Consider the following 24,373-nt stretch of genomic DNA (forward strand, 5'->3'; position numbering starts at 1 on the left):
AAAGAACTTCTAAGTGTTCATAAGAGCCTTCTAAACAAATGGGAGCCATTTTAAATCAAAATTTTTTCTGACTATAAAATTAAAATATGCTCATTATAGAAAACTTGAAAAGCTATATAGATAATTATGACTGTACACAATCCCATCACCCAGATATACCCACTATTAACACTTTTATTTATACCCATGAAAGCCTTAGGATTATATTATTACTTTAAGATATATAAAAAGATAGATATCAATTAAAACCCTAATCAATATGACAGAGATTTTCTCTTTTTTAAATACAATCTTTTAGCATCTATAAATATCTAAGTACAATCTTTACAAGAGTTTAACTGTAAGTTAAGTGTGAAAGAAAAATCAATGCTTTTCTAACCCAAAATCTTCCGGGATTTCAGACCCAAGTCTGAAGTGAGCATATTTATATGTATGTATGTACATATGTATACACAAATATACATGTATAAAGACATATGTGCAATACACTTTGTGGTCCTCATGTCTTACACCTTAATGTTTTCATACACTTAGATTTTCAGGTGTCAATCACATAGGTATGGGGAGAAGAAATCTTCACCTTTCCCACTGGTCAAATCCTGAGGCTTTAGTTAGCAATGACCACAACTACCAACTTCTAACTGGGTTGGAAGGAGCTTTTCACTGCACTTTAAAAAATTGCATACTGCTAAAGAAAGATCAGAACAGGGTTAAGATAGAAAGTTTTGTGACATGAAAAAAATTATCTTGACCTATACACATCTGAAGTAAATTTTCACTAAACAGTAAAACACATAAGAGGAGGTGGGTAGGGCAATGGGGTAAATTGGTGATAGGCATTAAGGAAGGCACTTGTTGGCATGAGCACTGGGTATTATATGTAAGTGATGAACCACTGGATTCAAGTCCTGAAACCAATACTACACTGTATATTAACTAACTTGGATCTAAGTAAATAAATTTTATAAATCTATTATAAATAGAATATTTTTAACTTTTACAAATTTTCTTTTTTTAATGTTTATTTATTTTTGAGACAGAAAGAGACAGAGCATGAATGAGGGAGGGTCAGAGAAAGAGGGAGACACAGAATCTGAAACAGGCTCCAGGCTCTGAGCTGTCAGCACAGAGCCCAACGCGGGGCTTGAACTCACGGATCGTGAGATCATGACCTGAACCGAAGTCAGACGCCTAACTGACTGAGCCACCCAGGCACCCCTACAAATTTTATTAAATCAACCAACTTTCTTTTTCCTCACAAATTTTTTTCCTTAAGCCGCAGGTGTCCCAAAATACTAAAAAAACAAAAAAACAAAAAAACAAAAATGTGGGGGGTGTTGTGGAAGTCATTTAGTCATTTTAATAACAATCTATTTTTTTTCTGTTCTTATTTAGGTTTCTATTCTTTAAGAAGCCAAGTTTAAGGTCAACAGAATTCATACCTGAAATCTTGAGCACAGGGTAAAGGAGATAGGAGAATATCATTAAGATCTAGAGAAGGGAAAAGATACAAAATACATAGATATATAAGATGGTGTATATTGACTGTGCCCAAGAAAATATTGAAAATACTAGGCAGATAAAGACATGAGGAAATAGAAGTATGAAAAACAAACAATGTCTGTCATGGTCACAGCTTCTCAGCTGCCTCTGAGGAATTCGGGAAGAAGAAATTTTATCTTTTTCTTTTTTTTCAAATCTCTAAAACTAAGACAACTTACTATAAACATATATATTTAGGAACTACAGAAGGCAATTACCTCACAGGTCCTACTATGGCTCAATGTGATACATGGGTGTTGTCCTGCAAAACTGATACTAACTGTACATCCCAAGAACTCTAAGCACTAATCTACAGTAGAGAGGGGGAAAACCTAACATGAAGACAGTGCTGAAAAGTGCAGTTTCAGAAGGAAGAGCAAAATTTACTCCCTATCACCAGTTTCCTTCATCTGAACATCTTTACAGGTTATTTATCACCAAATTTTAAACAATTTATGTAGTGACTTTCAAGTATTCATTTTGATTATGTTTCACAAATAAGCAAACTATCAAACTCGATTAATTGTGGACCTTCCTTGGAGATGGGGAAAGTGAAATACTACATAGAAAATCTTTTTTCTATCAGGCCTATCAGAAAAGATTTTCCTGAAACCACAGAACACAAAAAAGCTCTGTGATAAGGGGATTTCAGGGCCAAATAAGTTTGAGAAATGCTTATTGGGGATCCCCTATGCTGATCAGCATTAATGGCTCTGGAAGTCCTACAGCAAAGTATTCTATTTAATTTGATTTTTCTCAGTACTAATCCTCTAGAAGTCAATTATTGAAAAAAATATATGATTTTAATGACCACATTAAGCTCAGAGTTATATACTAAAGTGAAGAGTCAAAACAATGATTTGGATTCTTCATGGGAAAATTTGCTATGATTACTCCCCATTTAAAATAATTATGTGCTTAAATATCCAGATCACCTTTTGGCTTCTGTCACTCAAAAGTGGTTTACTGAGTGCCTGCTCTGAGCCCAGAGCACTGAAAGAACACAGACTCCCATAGTCTTAGAACCTACCACTTCATGTCATAGGTGACATTTTTCAATAGTCTTGAGATAAGACAACCATGAAACTGTTTTGCTTTTACATCATATTTTCATTAAGAACTGTAAGAATATGGGGGGGGGGAAGTTTCAGGAAGGAAAAAAACAGCTTAAGTGTGTTTGTTTCATTCCCTATTAGTTAGAAAAAATTATCTGAATTGAATATCTCTTTCAAATTATTTCTTTCCACACATTCATAAAATAATACTTGTAAAAATTTTATACGTATATTTGCAGATCATAACTCCTACTTAAAGATTCATACTCAAGACTATTTTACATCTATCATTCAAAAGATATAAAATAGGTATCTGATGGGCAACTAACACATAAATCACTGGAATTGAACCCCTAGCATCCATCAACCCAACAGGCCTATGTGCTGATTCTTACACCAGCCATAAATATTAGCACGAGCCCATGGGTGATGGAGTACAGCAATGAGAATGGATGGGAAGATTGAAATAAGTTTATCTCTGCTTTATCTGTTTTCTTTTTTTACTAATCTCTGAATATTTCTAGGACATGTCTGCTACAGCTGATAGTAAACTGAGACACGCACAGTTTTCTCATTCATTCTAGAAATACGTACTGAGCATCTACTGGGTACCAGTCACATTGCCAGGTATATGAGATACTAATTAAATCTTAACAAGATTCATGGGGACCCTTCTCTAACATGGAGTATAATCTAGATCACTATTACTCAAAGTGTGGCCCACAGACCATCAGCACTGACATCACCTGAGAGAGTTTTAGAAATACAGAACCTCAAGTCCCAACCCAGACCTACTGAATCTGAATCTGCATTTTCACAAGGTTCTCAGGTGACTTGGGTGTTTTAAATGACTACAAATGTCCAGCATACACAAGGGACAAGACTTGTGTCCAATGTGGAAGAGACCAAGACAACTTTATAAGCTAACATTTAGAAAAATATTAACCTACTCTCAAGAGCTATCCAACTTGGCCTAAGTATACACCAACCCTGGGAGTAAACTTTCTGGAGCATCTTTGCCAGTCCAGAAGCCTTTATTATCCTTTTGTATTTGTCAAACAGTATGTTCCCCTTAAACAGCAAGAAAAAGATTTCAAGTCCTCTCCAGGAACAGTGAACACTGAAATGATGAGTGGGCAGAACATAAAAAAAGCAATATCATTTAGTCACAAAAAGTAATAATTATGTTATTGCTAAGTGTCACAATGTGCCTTCCTCACAAATACAGTAAGAATTACTGGTTTTATTTTAATATGAGGCCAAGAAAGAAAATACAGACAGTTTTTATAGAGCACAGAACTCACCGTGATCACATATCGGTCTGCAGACATTGATCAACAAACTTAGGGCCAATTTGGTTTAAGGAAGAAGATGTGATCTAATGTTCAGGAAGTGTCCCAACCTAATTATATTATACTTTATTTAGAATAAAATTCTAGACTATTATTACTGGATGCCACAGAGGCTCCTGAAGGCTTAACTTATAAAACTCATCTAGTTGTAGTTGCAAACATAACTGAACGGCCCTTGGTCTTAGGCTATCTGAGGAACGCCCTGACTTTGGAAGCATTTACTGTGTGGGATTAGCCACAGTTTTGTGAGCCCAAGTCAAGCACTCCAGAAAGAAGTCAACTTCGGCGTACAGCATGTTAAAGGAAAAACTAAAAACAAAAAAAAAAAAAGTAACTCACCTTCTTGAGCCTTATCAAACTGTAAAAAGATGGTGACCTAGATGAGAAGATGACAGGGGACATGCTGTTTTTTGTGATAGTATTGTTTTTTGTGTTTGTCTGCTTGTTCAGATGGTACCTAATTCTTTATAGCAAAATGTACAAGCACAGAATCAAGTCAAGTTCCAAGTAATTAGGGTGCTACAATGTTTCTTTCCATGGCCTCATTTGCCTACTTCTGACTCATTCTTCATGAAGCCCATGTCCCTGGAATGCATCCTTTCTGTTGTTCTGTCTCTGTGCACATTGCTAATGACCCATGGGCAGAAGATGTATATCCGGTGTTTCTTTCTGGACACAATGCAACCACTGAGGTTTTGGTCTGCATGTATGAATTTGTTGATGTTGTTGTTGTTATGAGACTCAAGTCTGAAAAAAAAAAAGAGCTGAAAATAAAACAATCCTCCTGGGGGCACCTGGGTGGCACAGTTGGTTAAGCGTTGAGATCCAGCCCCAGCACTGGGCTCTGCATTGACAGCATGGAGCCTGCTTGGGATGCCCTCTCTCTCCCTCTCTTTCTGCCCCTCTCCCCCTCATGTGTGTGCTCTCTCTCTCTCTCTCTCTCTCTCTCTCTCTCAAAATAAATAAACATTAAAAAAATCCTCCTGACCCTTAGAAAGTCACAAACCTGGATGTAAATCCTGATTTTTATGCCTTCGGTCAAGATACTGAGCCTCTTTGAAATAAGACCATGCTCAAGAGCATGTCATGAAAATTCCAAGTGATCTATAATGCATGCAAAGTACCTATCATGGAACCTTCCCCATGAGAGTAAAAGTTGGTCATCATTATCATAAACCAATAACAGTATAGTAAGTCCCCACCCATTCCCCAGTTTTGTGAGGTACACATGTAGAAGACAGTAGCTTCTGCTTTTAGTCCACCCCATTTAACTTTGTGAGCATATTTCTAACCTTACTAATCCCGTAACACAAGGCTGTTATAAGAATTACATGAGTGACAACATGTATATCTCCCAGAATTATAGCTAACACACAGTAGGTGCTCTACAAAGATTACCTTCTTCCTATTTCTAGCTGTAGCATTTATCAATTACTTTTTAATTGTCTACTCAGCTTCTTTTCCTTTTAGGAACTACATCTCCCCAACTCCCTGTGGTTTTAGTGGGGTTTTCATGTGTGACCCTGCTCAGTGGCAAGTACCATGGATTCTCTGGATGCTGATTGACCTGGGGTAAACTCATTATGCCATCAAGGCCAATCAGAGTTCTTTTAGGGAACTGACATAACTTCAGGGGCCTCTCCTTTTCTGAGCTTATGTTTCTCCTTTTCTGAGATTATGAATGATAAGGAAAATATCGGCCTGTGGCTGGTTATGGCCTTCTTTGATACCATGATTAAGAATCTGCCTAAATGACTGGGCCCTTATAACATCATTTGAACAGCTAGATAGAGCTATATCTTAACCATCCAATCCCCAGGATTCCAAAATACAACAGCAGGGTTTCAGCCACTTGCAACTAGAAGAGTATAACACAAAAGTTATAGCATGAAAGAGAATACCAAAATACAGTTAGATATAATATTCTACAAATCTACAGACAGAGGTCAGAAATGGGTAAGACCACCATAGCAGAGTCAACAAATCTCCAGAAAATCCCCTAATATAGGGTCTGGAGATGGATAAGAGTAAGATTATCATAGAGAAGATGAAATTCTTTCTGGCCAAAAATAATAACACATGCAAAGTAAAGAGTACTCAGCATGGTGTCCAGCACATAATATTTAATTAATATAAATTGAAAGAACAAAATAACAAGTATGAATTATGTATGAAGGAGGAATAAGAAGACAGGACTAATTAAGAAGTACAGATCACAAAAAAAAAGAAGAAGTACAGATAATTTGTTTCTGCAGAGGAGTTAGAAAAGAAAAGAAGGAGGGGCTTAATGATAAGCACTCTTGAGAATCAAGCAAGGAGTTTGTACTTGGGTCTGATTGGGAGTCATTTATAAGCTGGTAAAAAGACAGCAACAAGACAGCCTTTGGGAAGTTAATAATAAAAATAGAAGCCAAATGGGAGTTGAGACAGTAGACATGACAGATCATCGGCCTAGTGGTGAAAGAATTCTTAGACAGGGTTAAGAATTGAGGAAAGAGAAAACAGTATAGGAATCACCAAAAAGAAGTGCAAAATTGATGGAAGTCATAGAAAAGTCACAGAAAATAAGAGAATTAGGTGTCAAGAAGGAAAGAGTCAAAAAAGTTTTGAGGAGACTTTAAATCCCATAGAATCGTGGTGATTACTATGTCACTGAACAACCAGTATAGCATAGGAGGAGAACCAACCAGAACAGACACCACCTAGAACAATGGAAGCAGGTCTGGGGAAGTTTCTGAAAGGCCAGGGGTTAACTTTTTAGTTGCTGGAGTGGGGAGGGTACTCTGGGGATTTGAGATAACCACAGAAGTATTTCAATTTTAACCACTATAGTTGCACCTGTGGCTCTTGGCTATCGGCCCTTCAAAGAAAGTTGCTTCAATTAATACTGATAGCTTTCTACATTCCCAATGCATGGAAGGGAGCATTGGTTAATCCAAAATCATTTCCATGTGCCTATGACATATACTAATGTAGAGGCTCCCCAGTGCCAATCTGTGGACTAGGTGCATCAGATTCATCTAGGGAGTGAATAAAAACTATCAATGACTTGGTGTCACCCAAGGACATTCCCTTTCAGGACGGAGGTGACACAAAACTCTGTATTTATTTGTAAGCTCCTCAGGTGGGGAACAAAGCCATATCAAAAGATTTCTTTTTTAGACCTATGTTTTCTACCCCATTTATGTTGAATATATATGTATATTTGCATTATCTGAATTTATAGAAAAGAATAATATAGAACAGAAGCGAAGTTTCTCTATTCCAGCATTAAAAATGCAGTTAATAACAACAACAGCTAATGTGTATGGATTACTAAGGCAAACACTGTGCTAGAAAATCTCATTTAATCTTCCCTATAACCTCATGAATTAAGTACTTATTTTATCCACTTTATAGGTCGGAAGACCTACAGAAGGTAAATAACTTGCCTAAAATTTTCCCTTTGTTGAAATAACTTTCTAGGCCCAAGATGGCTCTACTTCTGCTTGGGATTGCTTGTCGGCAAACCAATACTTAGATAACTTTCATGTCCCTATAAATGCTCCCCTTGACCAGAAATGTAGTATGTCTAGTCAGCCAATCCCCAAATGACAAGCCAATTCTGAGTTCTAATTTCCTTGTTCCTTCTCAACTCAAACAAGTTTGACTACGTGACCCCAGGCAATCATCTCTTTTTTTAATTTTTTTTCTTTCTTGTTCTTAATTCTTTATCCTATAAAACTTTCCTGACTTCCACACCATTTTCCAGTACTCCAAATGGAGACTGCTTCAAAAAGTCCTAGATAAAATTTGTTTGTATCACCTAAATTGTCTTCTTCAATCATTTTTAAAACACCTTTAATAAACTGGAATGGTTCCCTCCACATATAGAAGAGAAGAAGCCACAGAGTGAGACCTCACTGTCCCCAGGAAAATCTCAGGAAAACTAACCTCAGAGAAGGTTTGCCACCTAGAAGCTGGGCTATTTTGATCCTTTCCTCCACACAGTAAGATTAGCCTTCAAAGATCACGGGGCAAGGTCAAAAGAAAACAGTGAAAAGATTTGGGAGAGAAGACAGGGAGGAAGAAATTTCAGAAAGTGCTTCCAGATGACAGGGTAGCCCCTCGGTGTGTGCAGCCCAACCCTCCCTAAGCCTGGATCAAAGTCATCTTCCACATACATATAAATACAAAGAGTTTGAATTCCCAGAGATCCAGTGAAATACTACTTTGTAAAACAGTGATTGCATTTCAAGGAGTATTGAAAAGATGGACATCTGAAACCTCGATTCTCTTCCAATGCTCTTTAGGAAAAGATTGGGTGAGAAAGCTCTCTTCACTTGCCTCTAGCAACATGGATTTGCTCTTCCCATTCCTTTTAAACCATCCCTGCAATGCCTTCAATAGCCCTGGTTGAAGTCTTAGGATCTCAAAACATACCACAAATCCTTCTATGTTCAACCAGTTTATCTCATGGAAAAAGCAACAGGCGGCAGAGGAATTCAGGCCACCCCAAGTTACCAGCACGGCCTGATGGATGTGGAAACTAGACCATGCCTTAGGGATGAGGCATGTGACGGCCGGTACACTGTCATTACTGAAACTTGAAAGGGGAAGTTCACATGAGGCCTGTGGTTGACTTCTCAACCCTGCTGGCTGAGGCGCACGCCAATAAGGAAATCACAATCCCTAAATAAACAATAGGCTGGGAACCTGAGCACCAACAAGGGAGAGAGTACAGGGGTTACTGGCCTGGGCAGGGCTGGCCAAGATGGAACAAACAAAGCAAAGATTTAAATTTTGCAAGAATATCATGTCAATTCAGACTCTCCAGGCAGGCCCTTTGAGACTCCAAATTGCCAGTCACCAAGCCTCAAAACTTGGTAGAATTTTTAAAGTCAGGACTCTTGGTCCAATCTCTACATTGCCAAATGAGAATAATAAGAGCCAGAAAAGACAAGTGACTTGCCAAAGGCCCAATAGCCAGAAAGCCAGGTCCCTAGGTCATTTATTACACCACAGGCCTACTGGGAGTTGCTATTTTTTTCCTCCACTGGTTTCTCCTCTCAAAGATGCTTTTAAAGTCTTTCCACACACCAGTTGTGTGTGTATTCTGAGCTAAGATTCTGCCTGAAGTAATCTTGTTAAATTTCTTGTCTGTCCTTATTTAAATGTACCACCTCTTTTTTATAGGTAAAACACAATTTTCAGTCTAAAAGGGAAGGGATAGAGAAGCAAAGAATTCTTTGAGCATTTATTATATACCAGGATTTTCCCACACCTTCATTCATTTTTAACATTCTCCACAACCCTATGCAGGCTGGTATCAAGGTTCCATTTCACAGATGGGAAAGCTGGAGCCCAGAGAAACAGTAAACAGGAGAGCCAGATTATCAATTTCCATAAATAATCTAAGCTTTTCCTCTTTGGAATCTTCTCAGTTCAACAAAAGAAAACCAGGATAGAATAAATTGTGCAGCTTTAAGCTTTTTAAAAATGAACTTACCATTGTTTTTCCTAAATAATAATTCCTAATCATTCCTATGTAATGAATACAAATTATTGCAAACATAAAAATTTAGAGGGGGGGGAAAGAGGAAAACATCCTTTACAATCACCTCATCCAGAATTAGTGTCAACATTTTGACATTTTTTTCCTCAAGCTTTTACTCTACATTACATTGAGAATATATCTTCTTTATATAGTAAGAATATTAAGTCTCCAACTACTATAAACCTTAGAAATACATCTGATAGGTTACTGTATAGTTCTGTTTATATTTTTATTTTTAAGTAATCAAAGTTATTGATCCTTTCCTTTGAAATATCTTTATTTTTGAATAATAGTTTTATTGATATACACATGTGCCATAAAATTTACCCCTTTAAAGTATGCAATCCAGTGCACACTTTATTCCACAGTATTTTTACCACCAAAAGCCCTGTACTCACTGGCAGTCACTCCTTTTTCTCCTCTCCCCATCTCCTAACAGCAACTAGTCTACTTACTATATCTATAGATATACCTATATTAGACATTTCATATAAATGGAATCACATAAGTGGCTTTTTGCACCAGCTTCTTTCATTTAGCATTATGTTTTCAAGGTTCACCCAGGTTACAGCATGTATCAGTATTTCATTTCTTTTCATGGACAAATAATATTCCACTCTATGTGTTTACCAAAATTGGTTTACTCGCATAGGATAATGGATACTTGGATTTCTTTTTAGCATTTTGGTTATTATTAATAATGGCATATGAGCACTGGTGTACAGTCCAGGTTTTTACATGTTTTCAGTTTGGTTGGGTGTACCCCAAGGAGGACTACTGAGTCACACAGCAACTACATTTAACACTTTAAGGAACTGCCAAATTGTTTTCCAAAATGGACTGAACCATTTTACACTCCCACCATCAATATATGAGAGTATGATTTTTCCACATCCTCCCCAACACTTGTTACTATCTGTCTTTTTTTTTTATTTTAGCCATACTAATGGGGAATCAGTTGTATCTAATGGAGGGTTTGATTTGCATTTCCTGTTGGAACATCTTTTTGTGTCCTTATTGCCCACTTGTATGTGTTCACTGGAAAAACGTCTATTCAAATCCTTTGCTCAATTTTTAAAAGATTATTTGCCTTTTTATCGGTGACTTTTTCTTCCTTTTATTTTTTTTAAGTTTATTTATTTGTTTTGAGAGAGAGAGAGAGAGAGAGACAGTGCACACGTGCATGTGAACAGGAGAGGAGCAGAGAGAGGGGGAAAGAGAGAATCCTAAGCAGGCTCTGAGCTTATAGAGCAGAACTTGACTCCGGAGCCAGATCCCACTACAATGAGAAAATGACCTGAGCTGAAACCAAGAGTCAGAGGCTTAACCAACTGAGCCACCCAGGTGCCCCTTCTTCCTTTATTTTTAAATGAACTTTGAATTAAAGTGTATTACACATAAGAAAGTAGCCAAATCATAATTTTTGCATGATGAATTATGCCAAAGTAAACACACCTGGGCACATGCAAACCAGATCATGGAATAGAATACTCCTTGTACTCCAGAAACTTCCTTCATGCCCCCTCCCAGTCTCCAAACCCCATCACTCCACTATCCACTATCCAGGTATCTAACACTATTCATTATTTCTATTTTTGGAACGCATGCATATAAACAGAATTACATTGTATGTGTTCTTTTGTGTCTGGCTTCTTTCAACACTGTTGTGGGGGTATTGAATTATGCTGTTATATGAAGCAATAGCTTGGTACTTCTCATCGCCATATAACATTTCATTGCATGAATATTTCACTATTTATCCACTCCATTGTTGATAGCTATTTCACTTGTTCAAGTTTTTTGTTATTCCACATCTAATTATGTTTTGAATCTTCTGTTTACGTTGAGTCTTATACTACCATTGTTAGATCTGCTCCTAGATAATAGGGTTTTTTAATACCATCATAAATAATATTGTTTTCAAATTTTCATTGCGTAAATGTTTGTCATTGGCATGTAGAAATATGATTCATTTTTAAATACTGACTAGCTACCTGGCTAAGTTCATTTACTAATCTAATTGTTTATATATGAATTCATTGAGATTTCTTACACACACAATTATGGTGCCTGTGAATAAAAGTAGTTTTATTTCTTCCTTTATAATTCTTATACGTAGGATTTCCATAACATTATGGAATAGAAGTGACAGTAATAGGCATTTTGTCTTATTTTTTATATCATAAGGAAAGCTTTCAACATTTTATCATTAGACATGATGTTGATCATAGTTTTCTAACAGCTATTTCTTATTAAATTAAGAAAATCCTCTCCTAACCTGAGTTTGATAAAAAACAACTTCTTTTTATATGGATGGATGTTGCATTTATCAAATGATTTCTCTGCATTTATTGAAATTACATTTATTTTTCTCCTTTATCCTATTAATGTAGTAAATAACATTAAATGGGGCACCTGTGTGGCTCAGTTGGTTACGTGTCTAACTCTTGATTCCAGCTCAGGTCATGATTTCACAGAGAGATCTCCCTTGCGAGATCAAGCCCCATGACAGGCTCTGCACTGACAGTGTGGAGACTGCTTGGGATTCTCTTTCTCTTTTTTTTTCTCTCTCCCTCTAAAAATAAATAAACATTCAAGAAAATTAAATAACATTGACTGATATCCAAATATTTGTCCAACCTTGCATTCTTGGAATAAGCACAACTTGGTCAGGTCCTTTAACTGTCACTGTGTTCAGTTCAGTAGGATATTTTAAATCCACGTTTATGAAAGAAACTGCTTGCAATTTTATGTAGTGACTTTGTTGGGTACTGATATCAAGGTTACAGTGGCCTCATAAAATAAGATAGGAAATGTTCCCTCTTCTTCTAGTCTCTGGAATAGTTTCTGTATGACTAATATAATTTTTTCTTCAAATCTCAAATGTTTAGTAACATTCACTGAAGAAGCCATCTGGGCTTGAAGGTTTTTATGTTTGGTTTGGTTTTCGGATTTGGGCATTGCTTTGCGTGTGTGTGTGTGTGTGTGTGTGTGTGTGTGTGTGTGTTTGTGTGTGTGTACACATGTGTGTGGTAAGATTTTAGATACAGAATCATTTTTCCTTAATGTACAGGACTACTTAGATATTCTATTTCTTCTCAGGCAGTTTTGACAAGTTGTGTTTTTACAAAAACTTACCTAAAATTTCTATTTGATTATCATAATGTTGTTAATAAAATCCTCTCATATTTTTAATGTCAATAAGATTGATGGTGATGCCCCCTTTCAATCATGATATTGGCTATTTTCCTCAATGAGTCTAACAAGGATTTGTTATTTTTGTTCCTCTCTTCAAAGAATCAGTGTTTGGCTTTGGTGTTCCCCTCCAGTATATGTTTGGTTTCTATTTCATTCATTTCAGCTTTTTTTATTATTTCTTTTCTCCCACTTTCTTATGGTTTTATTTGACCTTCTATTGTTTTTTTAAACTGAAAGTCTTTCAACCAAACTGAATGACTTGCTCTCCCCCACATACTTCTTATATTTTCCAGTCTCATTGCCTTTACTCATACAGTCCCCATTGTTTATAAACTATACCCTTCCCCTTTTTAAAATCATGCCAACTTTTCAAGGCTCTCCTCAAATTCTACCTCCTCCAGGAATCATTCCCTGCCCCTCTCTCATTTGATATCCTTTGAGCCCCTGCAGCACATTTTGCCATTCTTAGGTCACTATTTAGATCCTATCTCATATACTTCCTTCCATTAGCCTCTTAAAAACTGAGTGTTCCCGGCACCTGCCTGCCTTAGTCAGTGGAATGGGCAAGTCTTGATCTTAGAGTTGTGAATTCAAGCCCCACGTTGCAAGCAGAGATTACTTTAAAAAAATAAATTTAAGGAGCACCTGGGTGGCTCAGTCGGTTGTGTCTGACTTCAGTTCAGGTCATGATCTCTAGGTTTGTGAGTTCAAGCCCTGCATCCAGCTCTGCACTGATAGCCTAGAGCCTGCTTCGGATTCTCTATCTCTCTCTCTCTGCCCCTCCCCTGTTCACTTGCTCTCTCTCTCTCTCTCTCTCTCTCTCACAAATAAATAAATAAATAAATAGGCATTTAAAAATAAATAAATAAATTGGGGGTGCCTGGGTGGCTCAGTCAGTTGAGCACCCAACTTCAGCTGGGGTCATGATGTCACAGTTTGTGGGTTCGAGCCACACATTGGGCACTGTGCTTACAGCTCAGAGCCTGGAGTCTGTTTCAGATTCTGTGTGCCCCTCCCCTGCTTATGCACTCGCTCTTTCTCTCTCTCTCTCTCAAAAATAAACATTTAAAAATAAAAATAAATTTTAAAAAATTTTTAATGAATGTTCAATTTTTCTGAAAGGTCCACCATGGTGCTGTGTACAAAACAGCTACTCAGCAAACACAGGTGTCTGTGATTCAACTTCAGGAGTTAAATTCACACAAATGAAACCTGTTCATAGCAGGAATTATTGACTGGCAACTCAAATATTCAAACACATCATAAGAAGAGTTTGGGCAAAAAAAAGAAAGAAGTCTCATCATTTTTTTAAGTCTTCCTTGCTTCCAAATAACAACTATATATCATCCAGAGCTAACATTTAACTTGACATTTTGCTTTTTCTGGCTATCACTTAAAACCCACATTTTTTTTCCCTTATTTAAGGAAAATAGTTAAATGGGACAAAGTTTTTTTTTAAGTTGAAAGATGAGAAGATGAAGAAATTTCTCAAGAAAAAGAAATAAGCTAAAGGATAATTTCTGGTATCGTAAATGGATAGCACAAATCAAAAACACAGGGTTTTGCAAGTTTGAATGAGTTATGCTCCAACTGTTATAAAGACTTCAGGGCAAGACTTAAAACTCAAGGGGGAAAACAGGACATATGTTGGCTGTAGGGTACATATTTGGAGCCCTATTTGGAGGGCTGAAAAAAGTGATGACTCTTGCTTGATAGCACAAAGCACAACATCACACCTCCCCAAAAATATCAGAGACCTCTTCAGCTCCCATGAGCTGCCTCAACCTGTTCTATGATACAAACTCCAGTGCATAATTTCCAAAGTAAGTTTTGAAAGAACCAGTTGAACCTATGGGCTCTCTTCAGCAAAAGCAGAATGAAGGAGTAGAAAGTATCGAAACTCTGGAGGAAAAATCTATATTCAGATTTCAGTTACCAGCTGCCTAGATGTAGGACCTTAGCAGGTTGCTTATCCTTCCTAAAGCACAACTTTCTCATCTGTGAAATGGGGCTAATTATGCCTACTCACAGGTTATTATATGTCAGGTGCCCTACACCATGTGTGTTCAGTGGTATTCAGGCTGTGGGTTGCCACAAGTGGTGCAAAGTGGTATTTTTGTTGTTATTGCTCTTATTCTTTTAAACAGCCACAGAGTGGGGCAAAGTTTTAAAGTTTAAAAGCCACCATAATGGCTGGCTAGAAAAACTGGGCTTGAAACAAATTTCCTATGAACAACTCATCTTGGGAGAAGAACTCATTCCAAGTAGAGTGCAGTGTTTAGACTCAAACAGGTAAGAGTTCAAAAGACAGAAGAAATAAACCTAAGGAGCTTAGAGCCAAAGAAAACGTTTCAGCTGCGCAGTGATGTTCCTGACTAGATCCCAGGACTCAAATGAAGTTCATACTAGGAACTGGGATGCATTCAATGGCCTAGGTTTGAATTTGAAATCTCTCTTTTCCTAGCTGTGTGACCTTTGGAAAAGTTGCCACTGTAGCTCTTACATTCTCCATGTTCCAGTGCATCCCTTCCATGCCTCGCAGAACTGAATTGGCAGAATTTGACCAAATACCAGTGTATCTTTTAAAAGAAATTTAATGCAACTGCAGATCAGCTTCACCCCATGCGGAAGAACAGCAGTCATCTGCCTAAGCACAAAGACAAGTCTTGGTCTTTAGTTTAAATACCAAAAGATCAACCTCACCACTGGAGTTTAGCACCTGAATGCAAAGTCATAATCTTTGATCAATAACACAACTACAAATCAGCAATTTGGTCAAGTTCAAGGTTGAATTGCTCACTATTCATTTCCCATAGAGAAGCCTGATGGGGACAAATATTACTGAAGAAGAACCATTTATGACATACAAGTACCTGGCTGGTCATGTGACTGGAAAGCTATATACCCACAATCCTCACTTCAGTTACCACAGAAATACTGTCATCCAGTGATATTATGCCCCTAGCTTCTTAATCCACTTTAGATAACAAGTTCACGAGATCAAATACATTTTCTGCAACTTTTACTAAATCCCTTAATGTCACTCATTTAGATCCCATCTGATAAATTCTGCCAAGTTAGTGCTAGTATAACGTTTGTTTTTCTTGATGAATGAATGCCATTTAATTTATTAAGCAAATGAGAACTAAAAGGTTTTATGTATTATCCTTTTAGCTTCGGTGGTTAAGTTTAGAGTGAAGTTTATGTTCCATCTCAGTAATTATCATTATTCTGGGATTGGTTTTTTTTGTTTGTTTGTTTGTTTGTTTTTTTTTTTTTTTTTTTGCATTTTCTTAAAATACAACTCTCTCCCTACCCTTTCCTTTTGTGATTGTTAGAGCTGCTATAGCCACCTTGCTCAGACAGGCAGACTGGGACTGTCTGAAAATGAATTTACATGAAGGAAGCCAAACTACAAAATGGAATGAGAAAAACTAGAATCCATTAACATCTTTTGAGTCCCTGGATCAAGCTATGCCTGAAGAAATACCCTGTTTTTCTCCAGTTGAGTGAGCCACTAAACTTCCTTTTGGTTTTAGCCATTTTGAATTAGATTTTCATTCACTTGGAAGTTCTAGCTAACAAAGAAAACAATTTTAAGATTATCTGACAAGTACTCTCATTACTGTAATTCATTTTCTTAAAAATAAACTGGGTACAGTTTTATGAATGAATGTAAGAAAGTGAAATTTTTGGACACCATCTTTATGTCATGTCAAATTTATAATAAAAGTAGGTTAAAACATTCTTTCAAAGGAATCAACAGCACTGGGAAAAAAGGAGGGAAAAAGTTTTTCACTACCATTTTTATTGACAGTTCTCCTTAAGAGCAGAGAAGAGTGGCTTAGTAAAGAATCTTTAGATACAAAAGTAAGAAAAGGAGGAGAATAGCACCATCTATAAGAAAACTAATTTCTCTGAGAAACACACACAGTGTTCTAGTGCAAACCTGAAACATACCTGCCAGAGCAAATCGGGATCAAAGTTAAAACTTGGAGCTCCCTGCAAGAAGATAAATCACAAATAACTTCATTCATTTTGTTTCCTTTCATTTCCATTCAGGTGACTTTTTCCCCCTGGCTCAATTGGCTACAGGAGATGTGATGGCTGCAAGAGAATTACTCCCTCTTAGATGCTGGCAGATTGCCCTCCTCAATGCTTCTCCACAGAGACACATTTTCACAATTGTACAAGTCCAGAGGGGCACGTACAGATCTCCTAGAACTACCAGACCCTACTTCTAAAACTGCTTGAATTAGGGCAAGGTTTCACAAATTTTCACTACAAACAACTTTAAGTTGATGTGAAGTGTATGTGTGGAAAAAATGAGGGGTCAGAAGTTCACCCTCAGTTTCTCTAAGAAGCAGGGGACTAGTAGAGGTAATTTATTAGCCCTTAATTCATGTCATCTCCCTGAAACTACAGATCAAATTTTCTCTAGGAAAGTTCCTTTTAACCTTAGATTTTGAGAAGGCACTAGATGACACCAGTATTTACCCAAAGGTGTTTAAGTTCAAACACAATGACGTCTCAAGTTCCACCCACCAGGTTTAAGGGTCAGTTATATTTGACAGTCAACCCTAAGGCTTGTAAAATATGGGTTTCTAATATTCCCTCCAATTTCACAGGGATGTAATATAGAAAATCAGATGAGATCACAGCCTCTGTCACAAGATACACACATGGCTAAAAAGATGACCCTCTACCATCTGCCACCATAACTCAATTTATGTATGGTAAGTATAGATGCTAATGGGACCCAGACTTCTCCACTGACAAAACAGAAGGCAGTGCTTGGTAAATTAATACACATCCAAAACAACAACAACAACAACAACAACAACAACAACAGAAAAACGCCTTGCTCGATTCCCTGACAAGTGTATTGATCATCATTTGTCCTAAAAATGTGTTTTATAAGCCAGCATCATGGGCATCTGTAAAAGAAAAACTCCACACTCAATTTACTGATAATATATAAATGTGGATTTGCCCTAAAAATCATGTTTCTGTGGCTTCCCATATAGATAGCATAAACGAGTGTATTTATTTACTATTTTATTGTTTTCAAATAAAACATATGATACGAGAAATAGTAGAAATTAAACAGATTTTCTACTTCTAAAAGTCACCAAAAAGTATTAATTGTCTGAATAGAGACCTTTACAAAGATAATGCCCAATGCACTGGGAGAGATGTCATTCCTGATTTTTCTAAAGATTCCTGGAATTCACTCTTTTTAAAAAGAAAAGATACTTTGGAAATACATTCTATATACATCCTCTTTTCCATTAGTAACTGTGCCAGAGACCAGAATGGCAGGCATGCAGGTGGGTGGAAGAAACATTGAGTGACTCTTTACAAAAAAATAAAATAAAATATTTTCTCTTTTTTCTTTTCTTTAAAAAAAGAGAGAGATTGAGAGAGAGAGAAACAAAGAAAAAGCCCTAACCAAATTTCAGGTTTGGTTCCAATGTAAAGTGAGGAAGAAATCTCAGTTATGAAACACTCCCCCACAAGTGCAGAATGATAAGTTTCTTTTCAAAACAAGTTCAAATTACATAAATTCAAAATGAATTGATAAGCCAAGATTAGCAAGTATTGTTCATTCTTATTGGCATTTGGTTCCTTTGATGATATTTTTCAAACCAATTTGCTGCAAATGCATTATGAGTGCCTTGACTCATGTAACCCCACTCGGGGGACGTACAGTTTTAAAGCAAATGTTCTACATTATTTCCACAAAAATTCACTTGAAGACATTGTAATTGACCAGAAAGAAAGAAGAAAGAAAGAAAGAAAAGAAAGAAAAGATAAGAAAAAGAAAACACCTTAAAAAATCCTAAGTCAGAACTGTACATGCCAAAAATTCAATAGCTGGTGTTAATTTCTTTTTCTCCAGGACTTAGGGATTTTTTGGCAGACAATTCAAAATCATACACTATAAAAGACAGAAAAATCATTATCCTATCAGCAAGTTTCGGAATTCTCTTGTAGGCTAATGGTGACCAGCAAACTCTCAAGTGTTAAATTCAAGTATGGAATTATCAGATTGTAAACATCACTGTTATGTTTTTCTTCATGAAACAATTTAAATCAAGAATTATTTACTCTTAAGATAAACACTATTTGCTTCCCTCTGGCAAACAATGAAAGTAAAAAACCTTTATTTACATTTCTAGATACTGACAAAGCAATGGGTTTCACTTAGATCTGTTTCTTAATCATACATCATGGCTTAGCCATCATCATTTATTTCATTATTCTTTAAATGCCCTAAATCCATCCAAAAGGATCTATAATTCTTTTAAATAGCATATCTCTATGCTTCCACAGCTATGTTATGAGTACTTAATAAGTTATTATTACTTCCAGACTTGGTTAGGAGAAAATACTGGAGTCCTGGGAAAGTACTATTCTTTGAAAAGTACATTTTCCTGATAGCACAGTTTTAATTATTTAAGGACTTCATTGAATGTAAGTCAACTTCTTTGCCAAACCTTAGTTTCTTAAGATATCTTTTCATTGTAATGTGAATGAAAAGGGGGAAAAAATTATTCTAGCTTTAGAAATTTCCTTTTAAAGCACACACAAAACCTCCCCTAGGGTTGAAAGCATTGGCCATGCTCTGGAAATGAACCCACCCCTCCTTTCAGCCAAGGGATACTTGAGTCCTTTATTCTTTTGCCCAGAAAAGGCATCCTAATTAAAGGGACAATAAATTAAATGTACCCAAGAAAGCAAAAAGATCCAGAAGAAAAGCACCCACCAGGGTGCCTAGAGAAAAACACAAGGTTCATTTCAAGTGTTTATGTTAGGCACCATCAAGTTAGAACAAACTCCGGAGGCACAGCTGTTTTTGACAAATGTGAACAGCTCCTACCTTCATTTCAATGACAGTCTGGAGAGCCTTCGTCTTGGCTGGCTCCGGCTGAAGTTGGCTTCTTCGGTGCAATTCCTGTGGAGGAACACGATAGAAATAAGCCTGACGGTTCATCCTTCCGTTACACCATGACCTTTACACAGGTACCACACAGCCCACCGGGTGCAGGTTTGCTGTGCACAGACATAAACAAGCCACAGGTGCCTCTTCCCCCACCCTCTTTAGCATCACTCCTGCCTGGAGCCTGCGTTCCAGTGAAAACCTCCTGGCACATGCGCTATTTCTGAAACTTCCATCAATAATTAATGTCAACTGTGACAAAGCCAGCAAGTAATCATAGTCCAAATACTGTTCAACACTGGGGCTGTTGCCCAGCCATCAAATCATAATTTACTAAATTACATTTCTCTGTGCTCCCAATACAAACACAGCATGGAAACGGAGGAAAGAAAATGACTAACGTGGTTGCAAATCCACTGCACGCATGGCATTTTGCTACTGAGGTAGGTTTGAAATGAGCAATTTAAAACCTTTTCAGTACAACTGTGTTACTTTTTGGAGTGAACTGATGTGATGAAACCCTGTGAATATCTTGCTTCCTAATTTACAGTTTCGGTCCTTGTTCAAAATCACATCTGTGTGTGATATGTTTATACACTCATGATGCCAAGAAATTAAAATTGGCATTAATATCAACAGTGTTAGAGAGGATACAAAAATGGTTAAAGCCAGATGCAGACCCAAGAACTTCTGGAATATGACAAATATAACTTCAGGTAAAAAGCAAGCAACATAATTTTAACCTTGAAGGCTCACTTTTTTTATGCCTCTTCTCCAAAGGACAGTTCTGTAAAGACTTTGAAAGTTGCCTTGGCAGAAGAAGACATAAAGATAAGATTTGTTCAGTTTATACTTTGATTTTCTTAGTAATAATTATAAACAGTTTTATGAAAGCAGCCAATGAGAGGAAAAAACAACAGTGCTCACACATGTCCATGCCACTGATACTAGTCACCTATGGAGTAATTTCATAAGATTTATTTGCTTCCAGAAAAATCATTTAAATTCAACATGAAGTAGTTCTAGGCCTTCACATTCCACTGGGCCACAGACATTAAAAATGAAAAGCAAACAAACAAAAAACTACCTTGGCTTTAGGGAAGAGAACTAACATGATTTCTAGCTTTTCCAAGGAAAGGTATTAAAATTAAATCTCATTCCACCACTACCGTCTACTATCATCACCATCTCATAAAGACAGAACATATTAATGTAAGTATTGCCAGAAAAACAGAATTCCACAATAAAAGATAATCCTTCCCAGGATAATAAAACAAGCAATCTTTGCCCATATCCCATTACATTGTTCTTATTTGCCAGTGGCCCAAGAAGACTTGGTCATGGAACACGGTGCACATATCTAGGAACCAGCCCTGGAAAATCACCACTACAGCTCTGGAATACAGCATATTTTCTTCCCAAAGTCATCACTGGCACACACCAGCAAACTTGTGCAAAACTACTTCTCAACCTCCAATTTGAGAAGAATTTGAATTAGTGCTTCCTAATTATTCAAAATGGTCTCACAAAGACATTTTTTCCCTAACATATCCTTGGAAGATACAGAGTCAAGTATTACCAAACCCATCTTATGAATAGAGACAGAAAGAAATCCTGCGTCCTTTTGGAGGCCCTGGTCTAAAATAACCCAGAAATACTGGTCATTTTTAGGCTGCATGGTAATGGCAGAAATTTTCTGAAGGAATGACCTTAAAAGCAACTTCCCTTCTGGGTCTCCCTCTCTCTCTGCCCCTTCCTACTCTCTCTCTTTTCTTTCTTTCTTTCTTTCTTTCCTTCCTTCCTTCTTTCTCTTTCTTTCTGTCTCTCTCAAAAACAATTTAAAAAACATTTTTAAAAAATTAAATAAATAAAAATAAAAGGGGCGCCTGGGTGACTCAGTCAGTTGAGCATCCAACTTCAGCTCACGTCATAATCTCACAGTTCGTGAGTTCCAGCCCTGCATCAGGCTATGTGCTGACAGGTCAGAGCCTGGAGCCTGCTTCGGATTCTGTGTCTCCCTCTCTCTCTGCTTCTCCCTCCCTCTCTCCCTCTCTCTCTCTCTCTCTCTCAAAAATAAACCTAAAAAAAACAAAAAATTATACTATACTAATATTATATTATATTATATTATATTATATTATATTATATTATATCATATTTTAAAAAGCAGCTTTCCTTTATTATCTACAATGTCCCTGGCACTACTTCTCTTTTTTTTTTTCTTAATTTTTTATTTTTTAAAATTTATATCCAAATTAGTTAGCATATACTGCAACAATGATTTCAGGAGTAGATTCCTTAGTGTCCCTTACCCATTTAGCCCATCCCCCTCCCACACCCCTCCAGTAACTCTCATTTTGTTCTCCATATTTATGAGTCTCTTCTGTTTTGTTCCCCTGTTTTTATATATTATTTTTGTTTCCCTTCCCTTATGTTCATCTGTTTTGTCTCTTAAAGTCCTCATATGAGTGAAGTCATATGACTTTTGTCTTTCTCTGACTAATTTCACTTAGCATAATACCCTCCAGTTCCATCCACATAGTTGCAAATGGCAAGAGTTCATTCTTTTTGATTGCCGAGTAATACTCCATTGTATATACATACCACACCTTCTTTATCCATTCATCCATCGATGGACATTTGGGCTCTTTCTATACGTTGGCTATTGTTGATAGTGCTGCTATAAACATTGGGATGCATGTGTCCCTTCGAAACAGCACACCTGTATCCCTTGGATAAATGCCTAACTACCTCTCTTTTTCAAGCCTCATTATCATGCTATGGAGAATCAAACCTCTGTGTGGTGAGTCCAGTTGGCTACTGGTAAATATTTATTTAACAACCAGCACCCACCATAGCCAACTTCAAATTACCTAAGTGGTGTCACTGAATGCAAAGTTGGGAAGAGAGGCACAATAGTACCCTATTGTACAGTATTTATACCATATGGACCAACTACATGTAATAACATCAAGAACACAGATAACAGTAAAATGTAACAAAAAAATAGGAAATTATGAGTTTTAATACAATGTTTCTTTTTTAACTTTTTTTAATGTTTGAGGTTTGGTTTTTTTGTTTGTTTGTTTGTTTTTTTAGAGAGAGAGAGAGCATGAGCAGGGAAGGGGCAGAGACAGAGGGAGACATAGAATCTGAAGCAGGTTCCAGGCTCTGAGCTATCAGCACAGAGGCCAATGCAGGGCTCAAACCTGTGAACCATGAGATCATGGCCTGAGTTGAAGTCAGACACAAGTGACTGAGCCACCCAGGCGTCAGTTTATATATTTAATTTGTAACGTCAGCTGTTAGAACAAGTTTCCAATTTTGACTTTCATGGACCAGTCCAATCCAGTTCCAGCATACCACTGGGTGAATCACATAAGGAATTCAACCTCCAAAGAAAGCTTCTTAGCCCTCAATGTTACTTCCAAGATTTTTGGGAGTACACGCTGGACTAATAAAATTTCACAGATGAAAAAATGGACAGTAAGTCACTTGTCAGAGTTCCTCCATAGTAAGGGGTAGAAGAAAGACACTTCACATGTCACTAATCCTGATCCATATGTATCAAAAGCATCTTAATGAGGGGCGCCTGGGTGGCTCAGTCAGTTGAGCGTCCGACTTCAGCTCAGGTCATGATCTCACGGCTCATGAGTTCGGGCCCCACATCGGGCTCTGTGCTGACAGCTCAGAGCCTGGAATCTGCTTCTGGTTCTGTGTCCCTCTCTTGCTCTGCCCTTCCCTCATTCATGCTCTGTCTCTCTTTCTCTCAAGAATAAATAAAACATTTAAAAAAATTTTTTTTAAAGCATCTTAATGAAAAAGTCTGAGAAACGAATTCATGGTAATTTCATACCATAGCCAAACCAAATTCCAGAATAAAAATCATAAGATAATTTGAGGAGAGAAGTTTGCATAAAATAAGCAAAAATAATTAAGACGCAACTAAGTAACACAAATAGAAAATAAAAACCATAGAGTAAAGGTATGTGTTGTTGTAATTTCTGCCAAGCACAAAAACATTTTTAAGAGCAAACATGCAATAACAAAGCTAAACTTGTAGCAATAGTTTTGCAAAAATGGAAAGAGTTTTCTTTGCTATAATTATACAATTTCCATTATAATGTAAACCAGCTCAAAGTCAAGACTGGGTCCTTACGCTCTGTGTCATCACTCCTTAAAATGTAAAACGAAACAAAATCTCCAGTTACCTGAAAATTGCAATTTTCCTATCTTAACTACACTGTACTTCAATCAATCCTGACTTCAAGTTTCTGAGGATCACCTTAATTCCTAAGGTGTCAGGGAAGTGAAGATTGTAATCCACATGCAGACATCATGGATGGTTTGAAAGTTCCATCTCAGACACTTCATCCATCTCTGAGACTGAGCATCCTTAAAACACTCACTCTGTGGCAGAGAGTAGCAACTGCCCAACCAAGAAGATTTGTGCTCCTCTTCATTAGAGTGTTTCTAGGAAGCACCACCACCACTGCCCATGTATCAATGATGATGGTGCCAAATTACTTATTTCTGGCCAGTGGGACATGGGCAGAAATTAGGAACTCAACTTCCATAAATACCTTTTACCCTGTCCTCAATTTTCCCTCTTTTCCTGTCTTCTGGCTAGAAGTAAAGTACACCAAGACCCAAGACGCTGGTAGAACCCCAAGATAAAAGGAGAATGGGTTTCTGAAATGCCATATAAAAAGGTCACTGAACACCAACATGGGATGGTGGTGTGTGT

At 37.1% G+C, this 24,373-nt stretch overlaps 1 protein-coding gene across 16 annotated transcripts in view; it reads right to left on the reverse strand.

Moving 5' to 3' along the window:
* The window catches only part of ERC2 (ELKS/RAB6-interacting/CAST family member 2), a 926,312-nt gene that overhangs the window by 617,554 nt on the left and 284,385 nt on the right, over positions 1 to 24,373 (reverse strand). For all 16 annotated transcript variants that reach the window (XR_008420534.1, XR_008420536.1, XR_008420537.1 and 13 more), the window contains one exon: positions 19,567 to 19,641. Coding sequence is in view for 12 of the 16 variants with exons in the window: in XM_053898033.1 (XP_053754008.1) it covers positions 19,567 to 19,641 (75 nt within the window). In the remaining 4 variants the exon portion in view is untranslated. The remainder of the gene's footprint in view (positions 1 to 19,566; positions 19,642 to 24,373) is intronic.

The sequence above is a fragment of the Panthera pardus genome, unplaced genomic scaffold, assembly GCF_024362965.1.
Source record: "Panthera pardus isolate Hobbes unplaced genomic scaffold, ASM2436296v1 HiC_scaffold_8, whole genome shotgun sequence".
NCBI lineage: Eukaryota > Metazoa > Chordata > Mammalia > Carnivora > Felidae > Panthera > Panthera pardus.